Below are 16,427 nucleotides of genomic sequence, written 5' to 3'. Positions count from 1 at the left end.
ACGGTTCTTGTTTTACATCTAGGACAGTCAAATGTGCTACATTTTCATTTTTCATACTGTGCAGTTTCAGAATAGTTCCTACAAAAAGACCCACATCCTGAGCAAATGCAATGTTCACTTACCTGTATGTTGTACAGGGGTTGCCTTGGTGCATTAACTTCCTTGAGCAAACGATGAGATATGGCCCTTAACTCTAAAAGTCTGCAAGCAAGCTGAGGCTGCAGAAGTTTGGCAACTGATTTGGAGGATCTGGAAATGCTGTTTAATCCTTGAATTAATGTTCCTCGGTTGATCTTGGCTAAAGCGATAGCCATTCTGATTTTGGATGGTTTTTGCATGGGTTCTCTTTTCTGAAAAAGAAGTCTTTGAAAAGTGACTGATGTGTGATTCTCCAGTGCATTATTTATTTATTAAAATTTTTTTAAAAATTTGAAATATAGTTGATGGACAATAGTATGGTAGTCCTGGGTGTGCTCCATAATTTGACATTTGCAAACAGTATGAAACAACACCACAATAAGTCAAGTAACCATCTGTTCCCATACAAAGTTATTACAATATTGTTGATCATGTTCCTCGTGCTGCATATTGCATCCTCATTACTTATTATATACCTGGAGATTTGTGCCTCTTAATCCCCTTCATTTATCTCACTCACACTGCTCCCTTCCTCCATTCTGCCTGAAACCCCCACAACCACCCATTTGTTTCCAGGACATTTAAAAAATCTCTAGGCAGAGACAAGTGCCACCTAACTGTACATTGCGCCTGATACTAGGTGTCCAATAATTATCTCCTACCCTCCATACAGCTCACGGATCCCATTCTTGTATTTAAATAACTATATGAGTATATGATTTTTTTCCTTAGGATGTGAAAGTGAAAGTCACTCAGTCGTATCCGATATTGGGACCCCATGGACTGTAGCCCGCCAGACTCTCTGTCCACTGAATTTTCCAGGCAAAAATAGTGGAGTGGGTTGCCATTTCCAGAATTAACTTAATGAGCCTAAAGACAAAAACTTTTCATTTTGTCTCTGGATTTATTTGTTTTTGCATTTTTTAAAAAGAGCTCTTTCAAAAGTGAACAATTCTTATTCAAATATCATTGAATATTTGAATTTTTCAAACAATCCTTATTCAAAACTCTTATAATATTTTTCCAGCTTACTTTAAAATTTCAAATGATAATATACAGCACATATACATAATGTACAATTTACTTGAAAACATTTTTTACTAGTTAAGGTGCAGACAGAGCAAAGGAAGGATGTTAATGAGCCCAGGTTCTTCCATCTTCCCATACACAGTAAAGCGCCAAATTTGTTAACTTGAGATGTCTGGTTTTCCTTTTTTTTTAATTAAATGAAAAGATCTTTAAATTCTACAGTGCTTTACAATTTATGGTATCATATAATCCCATAGTAACTCCTTTTCTATCTGTTAACCTTGTGCTGCCCCTCCCCTTTCCTTCTCCCCACTGGTAGCCACTAGTTGCTCCCTATATCTCTGAATCTGGTTCTTTCTTGTTTTACTCACTAGTTTGTTATCTTTTTAAAGATTTCACATATAAGTGATAAGAACAGTATTTGTCTTTCTCTGTCTGACTTATTTCACTTAGCCAAATGCCCTCCAAGTCCATCTCTGTTACTGCAAATGGCAAAATTTCATTTTTATGGCCAAATAGTATTCCATTGTGTAACACATCTTCTTTATCCATTCATCAGTTGATGGATACTTAGGTTGCTTCCATATCTTGGCAATTGTAAATAATGCTGCTATGAACACTGAGGTGCAGGCATCTTTCTGAACTAGTGCTTTTAACTTTTTGGGTGTATACTCAGGAGTTTAATTGCTGGGTCATATGGTAGTTCTATTTTTAGTTTTTGAGAAATTGCCATACTGTTTTCCACAGTGGCTATACCAGTTTACATTCCCAACACCAGCGCAGGAGGGTTCCTATTTCTCCACACCCTCAGCGACAGTATTTACGTTCTTTTTGATGACAGCCATCCTGACAGGTGTGAGGTGATATCTCATGTTGTTTTCATGTGTATTTCCCTGATGACTAGCAACGATGAACATCTTTTCATGTGCCTGATAGCAATCTGCATTTCCTCTTTAGAAAAATGTCTGTTCAGTTCTTCTGCCAATTTTTAAAGTCAGATTGTTGACTTTTTAAATGTTAAATTTCACAAAATATTTATATATGTTGGATATTACCCCTTATCAGTCATGTCATTTACAGGAATTTTATAGTATCCACTCTTGCATTTGGGTATCTAATCCATTTTGAGTTTACTTTTATACATGGTGTTAGAGAACACTAATTTCATTCTTATGTAAGTAGCTGTCCAGTTTTCCTAGCATTGCTTATTGAAGAGACTATCTTTTCTCCACTGTATATTCTTGCCTCCTTTGTCATAGATTAGTTAACCATAAGTGTGTGGGTTTATTTCTAGGCTCTCTATTCTGTTCCATTGACCTATGTGTCTATTTTTGTGCCAGGACCATACAGTTTTGGTTATTATAGCTTTGTAATATAGTCTGAAGTCAGAGAGCATGATTCCTCCCATGTGTTCTTCTCAGGAGTGTTTTGGCTATTTGGGGTCTTTTGTGTTTCCATATAAGTTTTAAAATTATTTGTTCTAGTTCTGTGAAAAAAAAATCCATTGGTATTTTGATAGGGATTATGTTGAATCTGTATGTTGCCTTGAGTGGTATGATCATTTTAATAATATTAATTCTTCCAATCCAAGAATATGGTATATCTCTCCATTTTTCTGCATGTCTTCAATTTCTTTCATTAGTGTCTTATAGTTTTCCAAGTACACGTCTTTTACCTCCATGCTGCTGCTACTGCTACTGCTGCTAAGTTGCTTCAGTCGTGTCTGACTCTGTGCGACCCAATGGATGGCAGCCCACCAGGCTCCCCCATCCCTGGGATTCTCTAGGAAAGAGCACTGGAGTGGGTTGCCATTTCCTTCTCCAATGCATGAAAGTGAAAAGTGAAAGCAACCCCATGGACTGCAGCCTACCAGGCTCCTCTGTCCGTGGGATTTTCCAGGCAAGAGTACTGGAGTGGGGTGCCATTGCCTTCTCTGATAGGTAGGTTTATTCCTAGGTATTTTATTCTTTTTGATGCAATGGTGAATGGGATTGTTTCTTTAACTTCTCTTTCTGATCATCTATTGTTAGTGTATGGAAATGCAGCAGATTTTTAAATATTAATTTTGTATCCTGCAGCTTTACTGAACTCATTGATGAGCTCAAGTAGTTTTCTGGTAGCATCTTTAGGATTCTCTATGTATAATATCATGTCAACTGCAAACAGTGACAGCTTTACTTCTTCCTTCCAATTTGGATTCCTTTAATTTTTTTCTTCTCTGATACCTGTGGCTAGGACTTCCAAAACTATGTTGAATCAAAGTTGTGAGAGTCGATGGACATCCTTGTATATAATGTACAGCATACATACATAATACAAAAAGTATGATTTAAATTTTTAATGTTAAAATATAGTACACATACACTATGCATTGTACAGTTTAAAAGAAAAATAAAACAAAAGCCCTATATACTAAACCCCACTCCAGTACTCTTGCCTGGAAAATCCCATGGGTGGAGGAGCCTGGTGGGCTGCAGTCCACGGGATCGCTAAGAGTCAGACACAACTGAGTGACTTCACTTTCACTTTTCACTTTCATGCATTGGAGAGGGAAATGGCAAGCCACTCCAGTGTTCTTGCCTGGAGAATCCCAGGGACGGGGGAGCCTGGTGGGCTGCTGTCTATGGGGTCACACAGAGTTGGACACGACTGAGGCAACTTAGGAGCAGCAGCAGCTATATACTAAACAAACTCACAATACTGTCAGTTCTGAAAACCTCAAATCTTCTGTGAACATTCTGACAGAAAACACTTCTGGCATTTCTAAAACACATGACATGTAGCTCTCTGTTCTAGCAGAAAGTGAACCACAGGGAAATTACTTACAATGTGGTTAGACTGCATTCCAGGCAACAGACAAGTATAATTTCCATTATTCATTTAAGTAATTTTATGAGCTATTCTAGCTTTTGACTCATTGGAAAAGACTGATGCTGGGAGGGACTGGGGGAAGGAGGAGAAGGGGACGACAGAGGATGACATGGCTGGATGGCATCACTGACTCGATGGACGTGAGTCTGAGTGAACTCCGGGAGTTGGTGATGGACAGGGAGGCCTGACGTGCTGCGATTCATGGGGTCACAAAGAGTCGGACACGACTGAGTGACTGAACTGAACTGAACTGAACTGATTCTGGCTTTTCAATATATAACTTGGAGGAAAGAGTTAATAACAAAAAGAAGCAACTTTGAATATCATTTATTTGTTGAGTCCAAATATCTAAGTTCAAAACATCTTTTGGATTTTTTGATCTACAATAAACATCATATTTGTTTAAGGGCTAACATGATGTATCTTTATTTTAAATGCCTCAGCTTTTATCCTGCAGTCATAATTTTATTAGTGCTGTTTTTGTCATCAAATTTCAGTACTTCTCTTACTCGTCAGCATTTGCCATTGGAGATAATCAAAAGCTGTTCTAGCCTGTCAATGACGATGTATTTCTGCAACATCTGGTGTCCTACTGTGGCTTAGTCTATTAACTTTGCTGAGAAGTCCCATTAGCCCACCTGTGGTCTCAATCCTCATAGTCAACAGAACAGTAGAGGATGGGCTAAGCTGTGGGCTGCTACAGTTGCTATAATTCCAAGCCTCTTTAGAGCACAGCAGTCCTTACAAGCTGTTATATGGTAGGTAGAACAAGCACAAAAAATACACAGGTGCCATCAGTTGATATTATCTAAGCTGGCTGCAAACACACCTTGAGGAGAAACCACATGGTCTGCAGTATCCAAAGTTCCTGCACAAACAGATTCAATCTCTTGTGACCTTATGCTCTGCTGCACTGCCTCTTCCTCCCAACTCCTCCTCAAGGCAGAGCAGCTGGAAAAAGTTTGGTTTTACTTCCAATCACAATTTCCAGTTGTCCCTCAGTATCCCATGTGGATTAGTCAGTTCTGAGACCCCCAAGCATCTCAAAATCTGTGGATGCTTAAGTCCTTTATATAAAACAGTATTTGCATATAACTAGGCACATCCTCCTTTACACTTTAAATCATCTCTAGATTACTTATAAAACCTCATACAATGTGTTATATAAATAGTTGTCTGCAATCAGCAAACTTAAATTTTGCTTCTTGGAACTTACTGGAATTTTGTTTCCTGAATATTTTCAATCAGAGGTTTGTTGAATCCCGGGTACTGAGAACTGACTGTACTGCGTTTTCTCTCATTATAATTTATAATCAGACGGTGAGGGCCACATTGCCAGGTCAAACAGAAACGGAAAATGTGCAGTCCCACCATTACTGAAACCTTGTCTATGTGGTCATTAGTGTTTTAGGGACCTTCATTTTTTCAGCTGCAAAATATTAACATTCTGTAGTTTCCCTGTCCTGATTTTGTCAGTTCCTTTACAAAATCTTGGTGATCTGTATTGGCCTGGATTCACTGACTTTGCATGTGTATTTCAATTAACCAATCTTGATGCATTCTTCCAAACATTACACTAGATTGATCCATTCAACTTTCTCCTCTTTTACAAAATTGTCTAAGTTTTTATCTCTGTAGAAAAATAAGCCTATTTGTAATTGATAATCTACTAATCAAAAGTCTCCTGTAAGGTTCATAAAATTTGTGTTGACCAAAAATACAGCATTTATTACAAACAATATTTTAAAAAATTCAAGTGTGCATTATAGTAAAGCTTTATTGCACTTTTGGTTATCTTTCTCATTTTAGTTTCCTCCTGAGTTTAGGGCATTTTCCAACAGACTCAGTCTCTTCCTAATTAATATCATCTTTGTTTCCTTTAATGCTTAAATGGTTACAATTTGATGACTCTGCTTCCATTTTAAAATGCCTAAGGAAGGCATTTTGATACTTTCCTAGATAACTGAAAGAATTATTACTTTTTAACAAGATGTTTCTGATTCCTTTTATTTTCCCTACCACAAAACATGGAATCAATTTGTTCCCAAGAAGACCATCATTGCTTTTAAGAAGAACAGTGTTAGAAACCAAATCTGGGCACAGGAGTGCATGTTGAGTGGTTCTTCATGGCTCTGAGAATACAAAGTTGACAGCAGAGAAAAGGTTACTTATATTTTTTAAAATGCAGAAAGAGACATTCTTTTTAAAAAAAAAAAAAAAGTCACCAGTTTATGCTGATGGTTCCAATTCACTCTTACTTTCAGTGCGTTACTTTTTAAATTAGCTCTAACAGAAAATTTTAAATAAAAGGTTCTTCCTCATTGAAGTACCAGCTTTTCCTTTTTGTCTGCTATCAAGGAAATGGTACCCCACTCCAGTACTTTTGCCTAGAAAATCCCATGGACGGAGGAGCCTGGTGGGCTGCAGTCCATGGGGTCGCAGAGTCGGACACGACTGAACAACTTCACTTTCTTTTCACTTTATGCTATGTAGTTTCTTACCAAACCACATGTGTAAATTTAAATGTTGAACCCAAATTAAGAAGTCCTCATTTCTTTCTTTTCTTTCTAAAATTTTTTGACCCTCGGCCTAACCATCCTGGAATCTGTTGCAAAGTATACACATTCAGATGATTCTTTTTGTCATCATCGTCTGAGCATACCACCAAATGTCAGAAAAGAAAGTCTAACTCCCAACCACCACCACCTCAGGGATAAACAAGGGACTTAAAGACCGTTTACCAAAGAAACTTAGCATCAATCAGAGTGACTCAAGGATCCTGCTCCAGATTCCACTATTTGAGCTCCAATCTTTGAATACACATCCTGCTTTCCTCTTTTCTTTTTTTCCAGAGTGGTGCCCATTTTTCTGTCATCAGCAGTTGTAATGCTGAACTCCAATTTCTAGTAACACTGGCTTTTTACTACCCTACATCTCTGAAACCAGTCTGTCAGCAAGTCTTATTCAATTCTTTCTCTGAATAGCCCCAGAATTTGACCACTTCTCACCAGCCCCAGTACCAACAACTCATTCCATTAATGTTCATATGCCACTATCATCTTTTCTCCAGACTTGAAAATTAGCCTCCTCAGTGGACTCCCTGCTTCCACCCTCACCTACTTTCTTTCTGTTCCTCAACACATCAGCCAGAGAGATATAATTAAAACTTACGTCAGACCCGATCTTGCTTTTGTCCTCAAGCAGTGGCCTCCTGATGCACTCAGTGAGCACCTGAGTACCTACAATGGTCTGCGAAGACTGCCTTTCCTTCACCTCCCTGGCCTCATCGTCTTTTTCTCTCCCTTGTCCTCTTTTATTACTTGTCGAGCTTGTTAAGTAGACCCCCATCGCAGGGACTCTGGACTAACGGTGCCAATCTAGTCCTCAAGCACACCAAGGTTTGCTCCCTCACTTCCTTCAAGTCTCAATTCAAGAATGACCTTTTCACTAAGACCCCCTTGGTCACCCTACCTTACCCATCAACTGTTCCCCCATCCCGCCCTTACACTTCACACCCCTTCTCGGCTATGTTTTCTTCTGCTTAAGATCTACTATTAACATAATATGTAGTTTATTTTCCTTGTTTATTGTTCTTATACTTGACTAGGATATAAGTTTGGGGGTGTATTATTTTAGGATGTAAGTTTTATGGCAGCAGTGTTTTATATCCGTTTGGCTCACTGATCCTTCGCCAGTGCCTGGCATAGTGACTGTCAAGCAGTAGATGCTCTGTAAATATATTTATTCAAATGAATGAATGAAAAATATAACAAGTTAATGTTGAGAAACATTGGAAAAATATAGGAAATATTAAGTAAGAAACCATCTAGGAAGTTTTCAGTACACAATGTGCTCTGCAACTTTCCCAATAATGATAGTACCCCACAAAAACAAAAAACTCAGCAAGGAGAAAAATACAACTGAATTACAGAACACTCTAGCTACAGTTCTACTCTCATTATACTTAGAAACCCCTATATATACCAATACAAGCAATTTCCAGACATCACTGGTACATCCCCAGTGAAACTGTGCCCCATGGGGTTAAAAAGCCCACTCTGAAGATGTACCCCATAGCGTTAACAGAAACTGGTGACTAACAATTCCTGAGCTAGTCTTACAGAAGAGCAGGGAAGTACTTGTTTTTTTAAAAAAAGACAAGACAGAACAAAACAAAACACTCTCTGCTTCACTGATCTGCCTTCACTGGTCAAGCTTGCCTTGACTGTTCCTGCAAATTGTGTACCTTCCAAGTGTCACTGGCTTAGACAAATATATCACAAGACTTCTTTAACTGCCTCCTATAGGTAACACCTCTGACATAGGGCTTGCTAGTAATGGTTGCTTCAGGAACATGGAGCTAATCTTTCCCAGTTCAAACTAGTCAAGATCACATGATCATTCAACTGGCCTGCTTGGGTGTGCAATGGGTAACTTTTTGACATCAGGGGGCCAAAAGCTGCACCCTCAGTTCATGCTAACATCAACATTTTCTCAACAGGCATCCCATGAAGAAGCATATAACTCTGATATGCCTACAGACAGCAGACCTTAGCTCACCTTTTTCCTGCCTCCAAACACCTTCACTTGCACCTCTGACTACCCTACACTCTTCACCATATACATCCCAAGCCCCTTGCCTTTGGGGAGATGGATCTGAGATGTGTTCTGTCTCCTCACTTGGCTGTCTTATGAATAAAGCCCTTCTCTGCTGCAAATTTCAGCATCTCAGCATTAGGTCTGCTGCACATTGGGCAAAGAAAATTGGTTTGGTCATACCAGCACTTTTCATACCACGTTTAAAGAAAAAAAAAAGAAGCATAGAGTTCAGAAAAACGTATCTACAGCTGTAAAAATCCAGTTTTTGCATGGATTCTAATGTGCTCTGTCTACAATCCTCAGTTTTGTAGTACATAGTTAAATGCAAGATAGTGACCAAAAAAGGGGGTTATGTAACTACTTTTCATAAGTAAATTTGATCTTACATACCATAAAAAATTTCTCTCATCCAAGTAAAGATTATTTGAACTAAAAATTTTTAATTCCCTAATTATAGCTGCATTTTTTATTTGTTCAAACTTAAAAAGTTTAGTATTTTAAAATCCTCTTATAGAAATCACTTGCAATTTGCAAGTGTAAACCTTAAAAACTTACTTTTTACTAAAAGATGTGGATACTGAAGGTTTTGGGGTCTGGGCTAGTTCGAAGGGAAGGAGTGGACAATACAAGACCTCAGAGGCCAGAACCTCAAGCCAGAATTCTAAAATTAACTTTCCCCAGCCCTGGTGGTGGTGGGGTGGAAACAATGTCCTTAAAAATCTTTAGCTATGAAGAATTATTTAATAACCATTATTCTGGGTATATTCTTCTATAAAAATTCTACCATCACTACCATCAAATCTTTTTTTTTTTTTTTACCCCAGGCCAGGAACATGACTTTTTCCTAAATAGGTGCCTGAAGTTTTTTAAAAAAAAAAAGATTTAAATACTAATCACAAAATTTAGAGATTTAAAATACAGTCCAATTACTAAAGCCCTCTAAGTAGTCTTAAAATCAGGATCATCCTTTCAGGATGTTTGGGAACTACAGACAATACTAGAAATAAAATCTGCAATATTTACAATCTGCCTTTTAACAATAACCTAGTTAGGGACAAAATATTGGCCTTGTTTTCTGGATAATTTATTTTTGGAGAGCAAATAACTTCAGTGTGCTACAATGTCCCCTAACTACTCAGGTTTCCTGCCAATCTCAGCAATATGTTCTTCAGAGTAAATGGTAGAAAAAGAACAATGTGCTTTGAAAATCAGAAATAAAATAATTTTAACTATGTTCATATTCTTCGTTGCAAAGATGGGGTGTGGTTCTTATAAGGAAATGGCTTCAGTGAGTTGGAAATAGGAACTTAAGAGTTCTTTGGGGATCAGAATATCAATCTATTTCACCATAAAGCGTATTTATGGCTCCAGTGATAATGAGGCTATGTAGAGGGTAGGAAGAGATGAAGGAAAGAAAGTTGCAGCTTTAATTAAATGAAACCCGGTTTCTCTAATGTTGGCAATGGTGGAGAAGCACAGCTTGGAAGGACAACAGGGCTTTCCAGGCTTAGGCTTCCTTGACTTTACCTTGACGTTTTCTCAATAATTACTGCCACTACTGTGCTGGCCATAACCATTTAAACTCCTAGACCAAGAAGCTCTTTCCTTAATAATCCAGAGCATGGCCAAGAAAAGTCTCTCATGTTTCAAAATAATTTATACCAAGACTATGGGAATACAAATAAAAGGAAGCAATTCGTTACTAGGACTAAAATATAGAATTACAAAGTCTGATTTGCCCACTAGAGCCTTAAGACTTATTCGACCCTACTTAGCCAACCACCATCTAGATGCCATCTTACCACTGTGCAGCCAGATACTTATACTTCAGTATCACTCCTTCCCAAAGTTAAGACCTAAGGGTGATGCCATTTATTCAAATTTACTTGACATTCTGGAAATATGGTATAACATTTCATACTTTTTTGGCATGACAGTACTTCCATTGGAATATTTTCCCCTGTTCCTACCCACTTACCTTATCCCTTTCTTCAACTTGAAAACTCCTATTCATCCTTTGAGACCCAGTGTAAGCATCTTTCCTCTATGAAGTCTTCTCTGACTGCTGTATGTAGAGTCACTCCTTCCTCTAAATTGTATATTCCTCGTACCATATTTCATCACAATTACTTGTTTATAACTCTGTATCCATTAGGTTAAGCTCACTGACTGAAGGAATGCTGTCCTGTGTATCTCTGTCTTCCTTCTTCCAGATCCAGGCAAAGGATTTATTAAATGTCTAATGCCAGCTGTCCTAATGAATGGTTAAAGGTTGCTCTAACACCTCTCCTTTGGAACGAAATATACAGACTTTGTGATTACCGTGTTACTTAAGAGTACTCTTTGGCTTCCTTCCTTCCTTTAGTGTTATGTCCCTCATGTTGATATTGCCAAAAGCCTGATTTCTGGATAAGCAGGTTGTTACTGCACCATATAACTTTACAACATATTCTATTCTGACTGTGGCCAAAATGACTGAAACCATTCTTCCAGTAAGAGTTGTGTACGTTTGAGTAAATTAGGTTACATGTGTCCCCTAAACAAATGTTACCTTTTCCTGACCAAATGTCTTTATGATTCTCTACCTAGCTCCTTCCATTCCCGTATCTTATCTTAAACCTTTTTTGGAACAGGTGTTTGAAACATATGCATATATATTTTGTTGAAATTGATATCACTATTTTCTTGCCACATTAAAACACACACTCGTGCCATAGTTACCTCTCCCGTGATATCATTTTTATCAGTTATATTTCTTCACTTACTTAATTACCACAGATTTTAGTCAAAGTATATCTAGATATTTTTCTGATTTTTACATTAAGCAAATCTTAAATAAACTATGTTGCAACTATAGCTATGAGAATGTTCTAGATTTCCAATCTAAAGGTACAGTGATTGTCCTTAAACTTAATCCTTCTATCTGCCTCACTTCCTTGCCCCACAATCTTTCTGCTTTACATAGACTCCTTCCAATGAGTCAGAGTTGAAGTGGTGTTTTCTGAGGTGAAAGGAATGTTTTCCTATGTTTCAAATACTGATCTCATAATCACAAATTCAGTAATTGGTATGACACTAAAAATACAATATATGTTTTACAATCCTTTTCAAAGTTATAAAATCACATTACCTGATTAGACTGCGATAATCTGAGGACGGTAGGGAATTCATCTTTAAACTCATCTATAAGGTCCATGATTACTTTCTGGATCCCCTCAACTAAGACAAAAAGAAATTAGGGGGTAAAAATATGCTTAACTAAAAATCTCCTAGACATAATTCAAAAGAACATGGAACGCTGCGTCCACCTTGGGGATTTAACTCCCGGTTTCCATACCCGGATCCCCTTCACAAGAATAGTGTGCATACTTCTTCCAGAAAAGTTCTTCAACACCTGCCCACATATCCACCCAACAGGTTTGATTGGCATGTTGAGTTCCTACTTCACAGCAAGCTTGCAGGCCTGGGCACTGCCCATCCTTCTCTACCATTAGTGAGGGGTGAGGGTAGCCTTCCCACTCAGGGAAGCAAGCGAGGACAGAACCCGCAGTTCCGAATTCTTTGTTACTGCACAATGGGCCTCTAAGAACTTGCTACAGAATCCTCTGAAATCACTCTGGGCCTAAGAGGAGGAAGAGTGTGTTTGGAGCCACAAGGGGAGGAGAAATGAGATTTAAAAATGAAGCACACCAAGGAGTTCTGCAATAGGGATTGAATTTTGTCTCAATTTCTGCAGTGATACTTCAATTATTGGATCATCTGAGAACAAAGCTCCCTTTGGAAAGAGTTGGCATACGCTTTAAAAGAAATGCTTCACCTTTGATGCCAAGCGAGAAAGAAACACCAGCAGTTAACTCAGAAAGAGACTTCTGCACAGGCTGTTTTCCCTTCACCCAAATGAGGATCACTAGGTCAGACCAAGGCAAAATCATGAAGTCTTTGGTTTGCCTTCTTCAAAATCTCACCTTTCTGTTTTCTTCATCCTTGTCCTTTTGAGTGCTTTCCCACTTCAGACAACCATTATTTTCCCCTTGTCAAAGCTGGAAGGAACTGCATGTCGTGCAGACTTGCTTATATTCTGGGCCTCCCAAGTGGAACCAGTGGTAAAGAACCACCTGCCAATGAAGGTCGACTTAGAGAGAGCTGGGTTCAATCCCTGGGTTGGGAAGATCCCCTGGAGGAGGGCATGGCAACCCACTCCTGTATTCTTGCCTGGAGAATCCCATGGACAGAGGAACCTGGCAGGCTACAGTCCACAGGGTTGCAAAGGTTATATTTTAGTGTGGATGAGCTAGTTGGTCAACTCAAATCCATTTTAATTTGAAGCCTTTATATTTAACTGTAGCTAGATGGGTTTCTTCAGCAAGCATAAAACTGGCAGCTGGAGGTCTGTGTAAGGGAACTACCAGGAAAAGAGAAACGATCATCTTAGGATCCTTCTAGCTTGTGGTGCCTGCCACCTGGTTTCACCCAGTCCTCAGTCCTCACCTGAGAACACTCTCCATCACAGCATCACCACCTCTCTGCCTCTGAACAGCACCTGCTTCTCTCCATCAGAAAGCTGATGCTAAAGAGAACTATACCCTTACCATTTGGAACGTGAAATCTACTGCCAGAAAGAAAATATTATTAGACAGTGATGAACACATGAACTGGGAGTCTACATGAAAATGAAACCCTTTATTTGCACTATTAAGACACCTGGCTATCACAGTCTACCAGAGTAACACCCATTAGGACCTCTCTCTCTCTCTTGGTCATCTGTGTTCTCCACTCCCATCAACTCCTGAATTCTTTTTTCCATCTCCCATCCTCAATGTCTGAGCTCCCAATTGCTTCACCTGGTTTTCTTTTCATCCATCTCATCCTCCTAGGCATCCTGTAAAATTTTTAAAAATCTATAGGAAAACATATCATGTTAATATTTCCCATACTCCAAGCTTACCTGACTCTGTTGTTAGTTATGCTAATGAAATTCTTTTTGTCTTTTCTTAATGGCCTTCTCCCTGCAAAGGAAGCAATGGAAAAAGACAGGGTGATAAGTAAAAAAAAAAAAAAAAAACCCATCTTTCCCTACTTACATTTGTGACCATATCTGATAATATTTAATATTGGGGCTTTATTTAATCATATTTTATGCCTATATCCTTACATATATTACATTATTATAGACTAAGATGAAATAATGTCAGTGGCTATCTTTAGTTATTTGTTGTTATTTACAACTCATGATTGAGTATTCCATACTTAAAAAATTTGGCAAATCTAATACAATTATGTAAAGTTTAAAAATAAAATAAAATTAGAGAAAAAAAAATTTGAATTAAAAATTTGAGGTAGCTTGCATGTAAATAGGATGTTTGTAAACTGAATTATTTGAAATGTACTAAGGGAACTTTAGTCTTTAAAAGTACAATAACTAACCCTAGATAAATCCTCCTGGAAGGTAAAGAATCATCTTTCTTTAGAGTGACTGCAAATGTTTAGCTTTTAGTCTAACAGTATCCTCTTTTTTATTGGAATATAGTTGCTTTACACTGCTGTGTCAGTTTCCACTATACAACAAAGTGAATCAGCCATATGTGTGTATATATATCCCTTTTTTTGGATTTCCCTTCCATTTAGGTCACCACAGAACACCTAGTAGATTTCTCTGTGCTATACAGTGGGCTCTAATTATCTATTTTATACATAGTAGTATATATATGTCAATCTTGATCTCCCAAACCATCCCATCACCACCCCCTTCCCTCATACAATGTGTCTTTATCTCTGTGTGTCTATTTCTGCTTTGCAAATAAGATTATTTATACCATTTTCCTCGATTCCACATGTATGTGTTAATATTATGATATCTGTATGATATCTGTTTTTATCTCTCTGACTTACTTCAGTCTGTAGGACAGTCTCTCGGTCCATCCACATCTCTGTGAATGAGTGTTTCATTCCTTTTTTGGCTGAGTAATATGCCATTGTATATCTGTACCACATGTTCCTTATGGATTCATCTGTCAATGGACATTTAGGTTGCTTCCATGTCCTGGCTATTATAAACAGTGCTTCAGTAAACACTGGAATCAGGTATAGTTTTGAATTATGGTTTTCTCTGGGTATATGCAGTAGTGGGGTTTCTGGATCATATGGTAGTCCTATTTTTACTTTTTAAAGGAACTTCCATACTGTTCTCCATATTGGCTATGTCACTATCAGTTTACATCCCCACCAGTAATCATCTTTTTAACATGAAAAATAAATACCTGCTAATATCTTGTAAATACAGATTTTCAAAGATATATATACACACACACACAAAAACACACATTTTGCTTCTCCTTTAAAATGACTTAATAACTATATTCTACAATTCCAGTTGAGTACCATTAATATGAAGTAGACCTGGAAAGCCTGATGGAAGTCTTCAGATAGTTACAGTAAAATGATAGACCACACCGAGGACAGAATTAGCAACAGTGGTATTGCCATGCAGTTTAGGAACTTCTGAGGTTGGTTAGATGATAGGAAACTGGGAAGGTCAGATTTCCTGTTGTCTGTTTCCTACATCACAATATAAACTTCATGAGCTCAGGGTCTTTGGTTGGCTCAAGTTTATATTCCCAATACATGATAATGCTTTTACAGTTTTACAAAAATATGTCCTTAATGGGGCTCCCCTGATGGCTCAGCAGGTAAAGAATCCTCCTGCAATTTGTTACTTATGTCTTGGGCAGGATGAAAATTTTAATCATTAACAAAGTCCATGTTAATGATTGAATGCATTAGGGGGAGGTGGAATCTTCCAGAGGGACTGAGGGGCAGCGGCTTACTGTGAAGGACACAGGCCGTGGAGTTTGAGCCTTTTGGAAGACTGAAATCATGGGGGTCCAGAAACTGATGCCTAGTTCCGTTTCACTGGTATCAAAAAATATTGTAACTCTTACACCCTCACAGGGAGAATGAATTGTGTGCTGGCCACATACAGAGGTATTGCTTTGACATTCTTAGACTTCAAGTGAAGGTCTAAAAAAACTCTAGCTGTAAAAGCAACATAAACAGATTGTGAACTGTACATTATGTGTTAAGTTCCCACGCTTGAAGAAGCTAATGTGAACTCATCGTGTGATACTCAATTTATATAATAAATTATGAAACTGGGAAAAAAAAGTCTGTGTGTGTCTGTGTGAGTCACTCAGTTGTGTCTGACTCTTTGCAACCCCATGGACTATAATAGTCTGCAAGGCTCCTCTGCCCGTGGAATTCTCCAGGCAAGTATACTGGGGTGGGTTGCCTTTCCCTTCTCCAGGGGATCTTCCCAATCCAGGGATCAATCTTTCCAATCCAGGTCTCCTGCACTGCAGGTGGATTCCTTACCCTCTGAGCCACCAGGGAAGCCCTACCAAAGTCTTCGTAGAGTCAATTAACTGAAATGTAAATGCAAAACACTTAAGATACATCACATACAAACAATAATGTTTATTAAACACCGTGGGAAGAAAATGTGTGTTCTCCATGTACAAAGTACTACATTTTAACTGAGTTTCCCTTATAGTGGCAGAACCTAAATAATTAACTGAATTAATTCAAGATGAGCTCTATAGGGAAATAGATACACTGAGAACGCTTGTCTTTGATTTTCCTTTACACTTTTGTTGCTAAATAGTACTGAGTAGATTAACTGCAGCCTATTATTCTATATATATGAGAATAGAAAATTAAAAGTGTACAAGTTCTTGGATTTAGTACTGATGCGTAAGTGAAAACATACAATGCAGTAAAGATCGAAAGACTATATA

The 16,427-nt window shown here is 38.1% G+C and overlaps 1 protein-coding gene and 1 pseudogene across 3 annotated transcripts in view; one reads left to right on the top strand and one right to left on the bottom strand.

Moving 5' to 3' along the window:
• SPATA9 (spermatogenesis associated 9) overlaps positions 1-13,839 on the bottom strand; it is a 28,504-nt gene extending 14,665 nt beyond the window's left edge. The window contains exons 1-4 of one of the 3 annotated variants that reach the window (XM_027545577.1): positions 13,583-13,839; positions 12,007-12,752; positions 11,768-11,856; positions 123-350 (exon numbers count right to left, since the gene is read on the bottom strand). In XM_027545577.1, the coding sequence (XP_027401378.1) occupies positions 123-350; positions 11,768-11,856; positions 12,007-12,067 (378 nt within the window). In that variant the 5' untranslated portion in view covers positions 12,068-12,752; positions 13,583-13,839. The remainder of the gene's footprint in view (positions 1-122; positions 351-11,767; positions 11,857-12,006; positions 12,753-13,582) is intronic. The other 2 variants (XM_027545574.1, XM_027545576.1) reach the window with 2 other exon arrangements.
• A 1,679-nt stretch (positions 13,840-15,518) lies between these two features.
• LOC113894929 lies at positions 15,519-15,784 on the top strand (annotated as a pseudogene).
• The last annotated feature ends 643 nt before the right edge of the window (positions 15,785-16,427 follow it).

This window comes from Bos indicus x Bos taurus, chromosome 7 (assembly GCF_003369695.1).
Source record: "Bos indicus x Bos taurus breed Angus x Brahman F1 hybrid chromosome 7, Bos_hybrid_MaternalHap_v2.0, whole genome shotgun sequence".
Taxonomy (NCBI): Eukaryota; Metazoa; Chordata; class Mammalia; order Artiodactyla; family Bovidae; genus Bos; species Bos indicus x Bos taurus.
The sequence above is the reverse complement of the archived record's forward strand: the minus strand, read 5'-3'. Positions and strand labels throughout refer to the sequence as shown.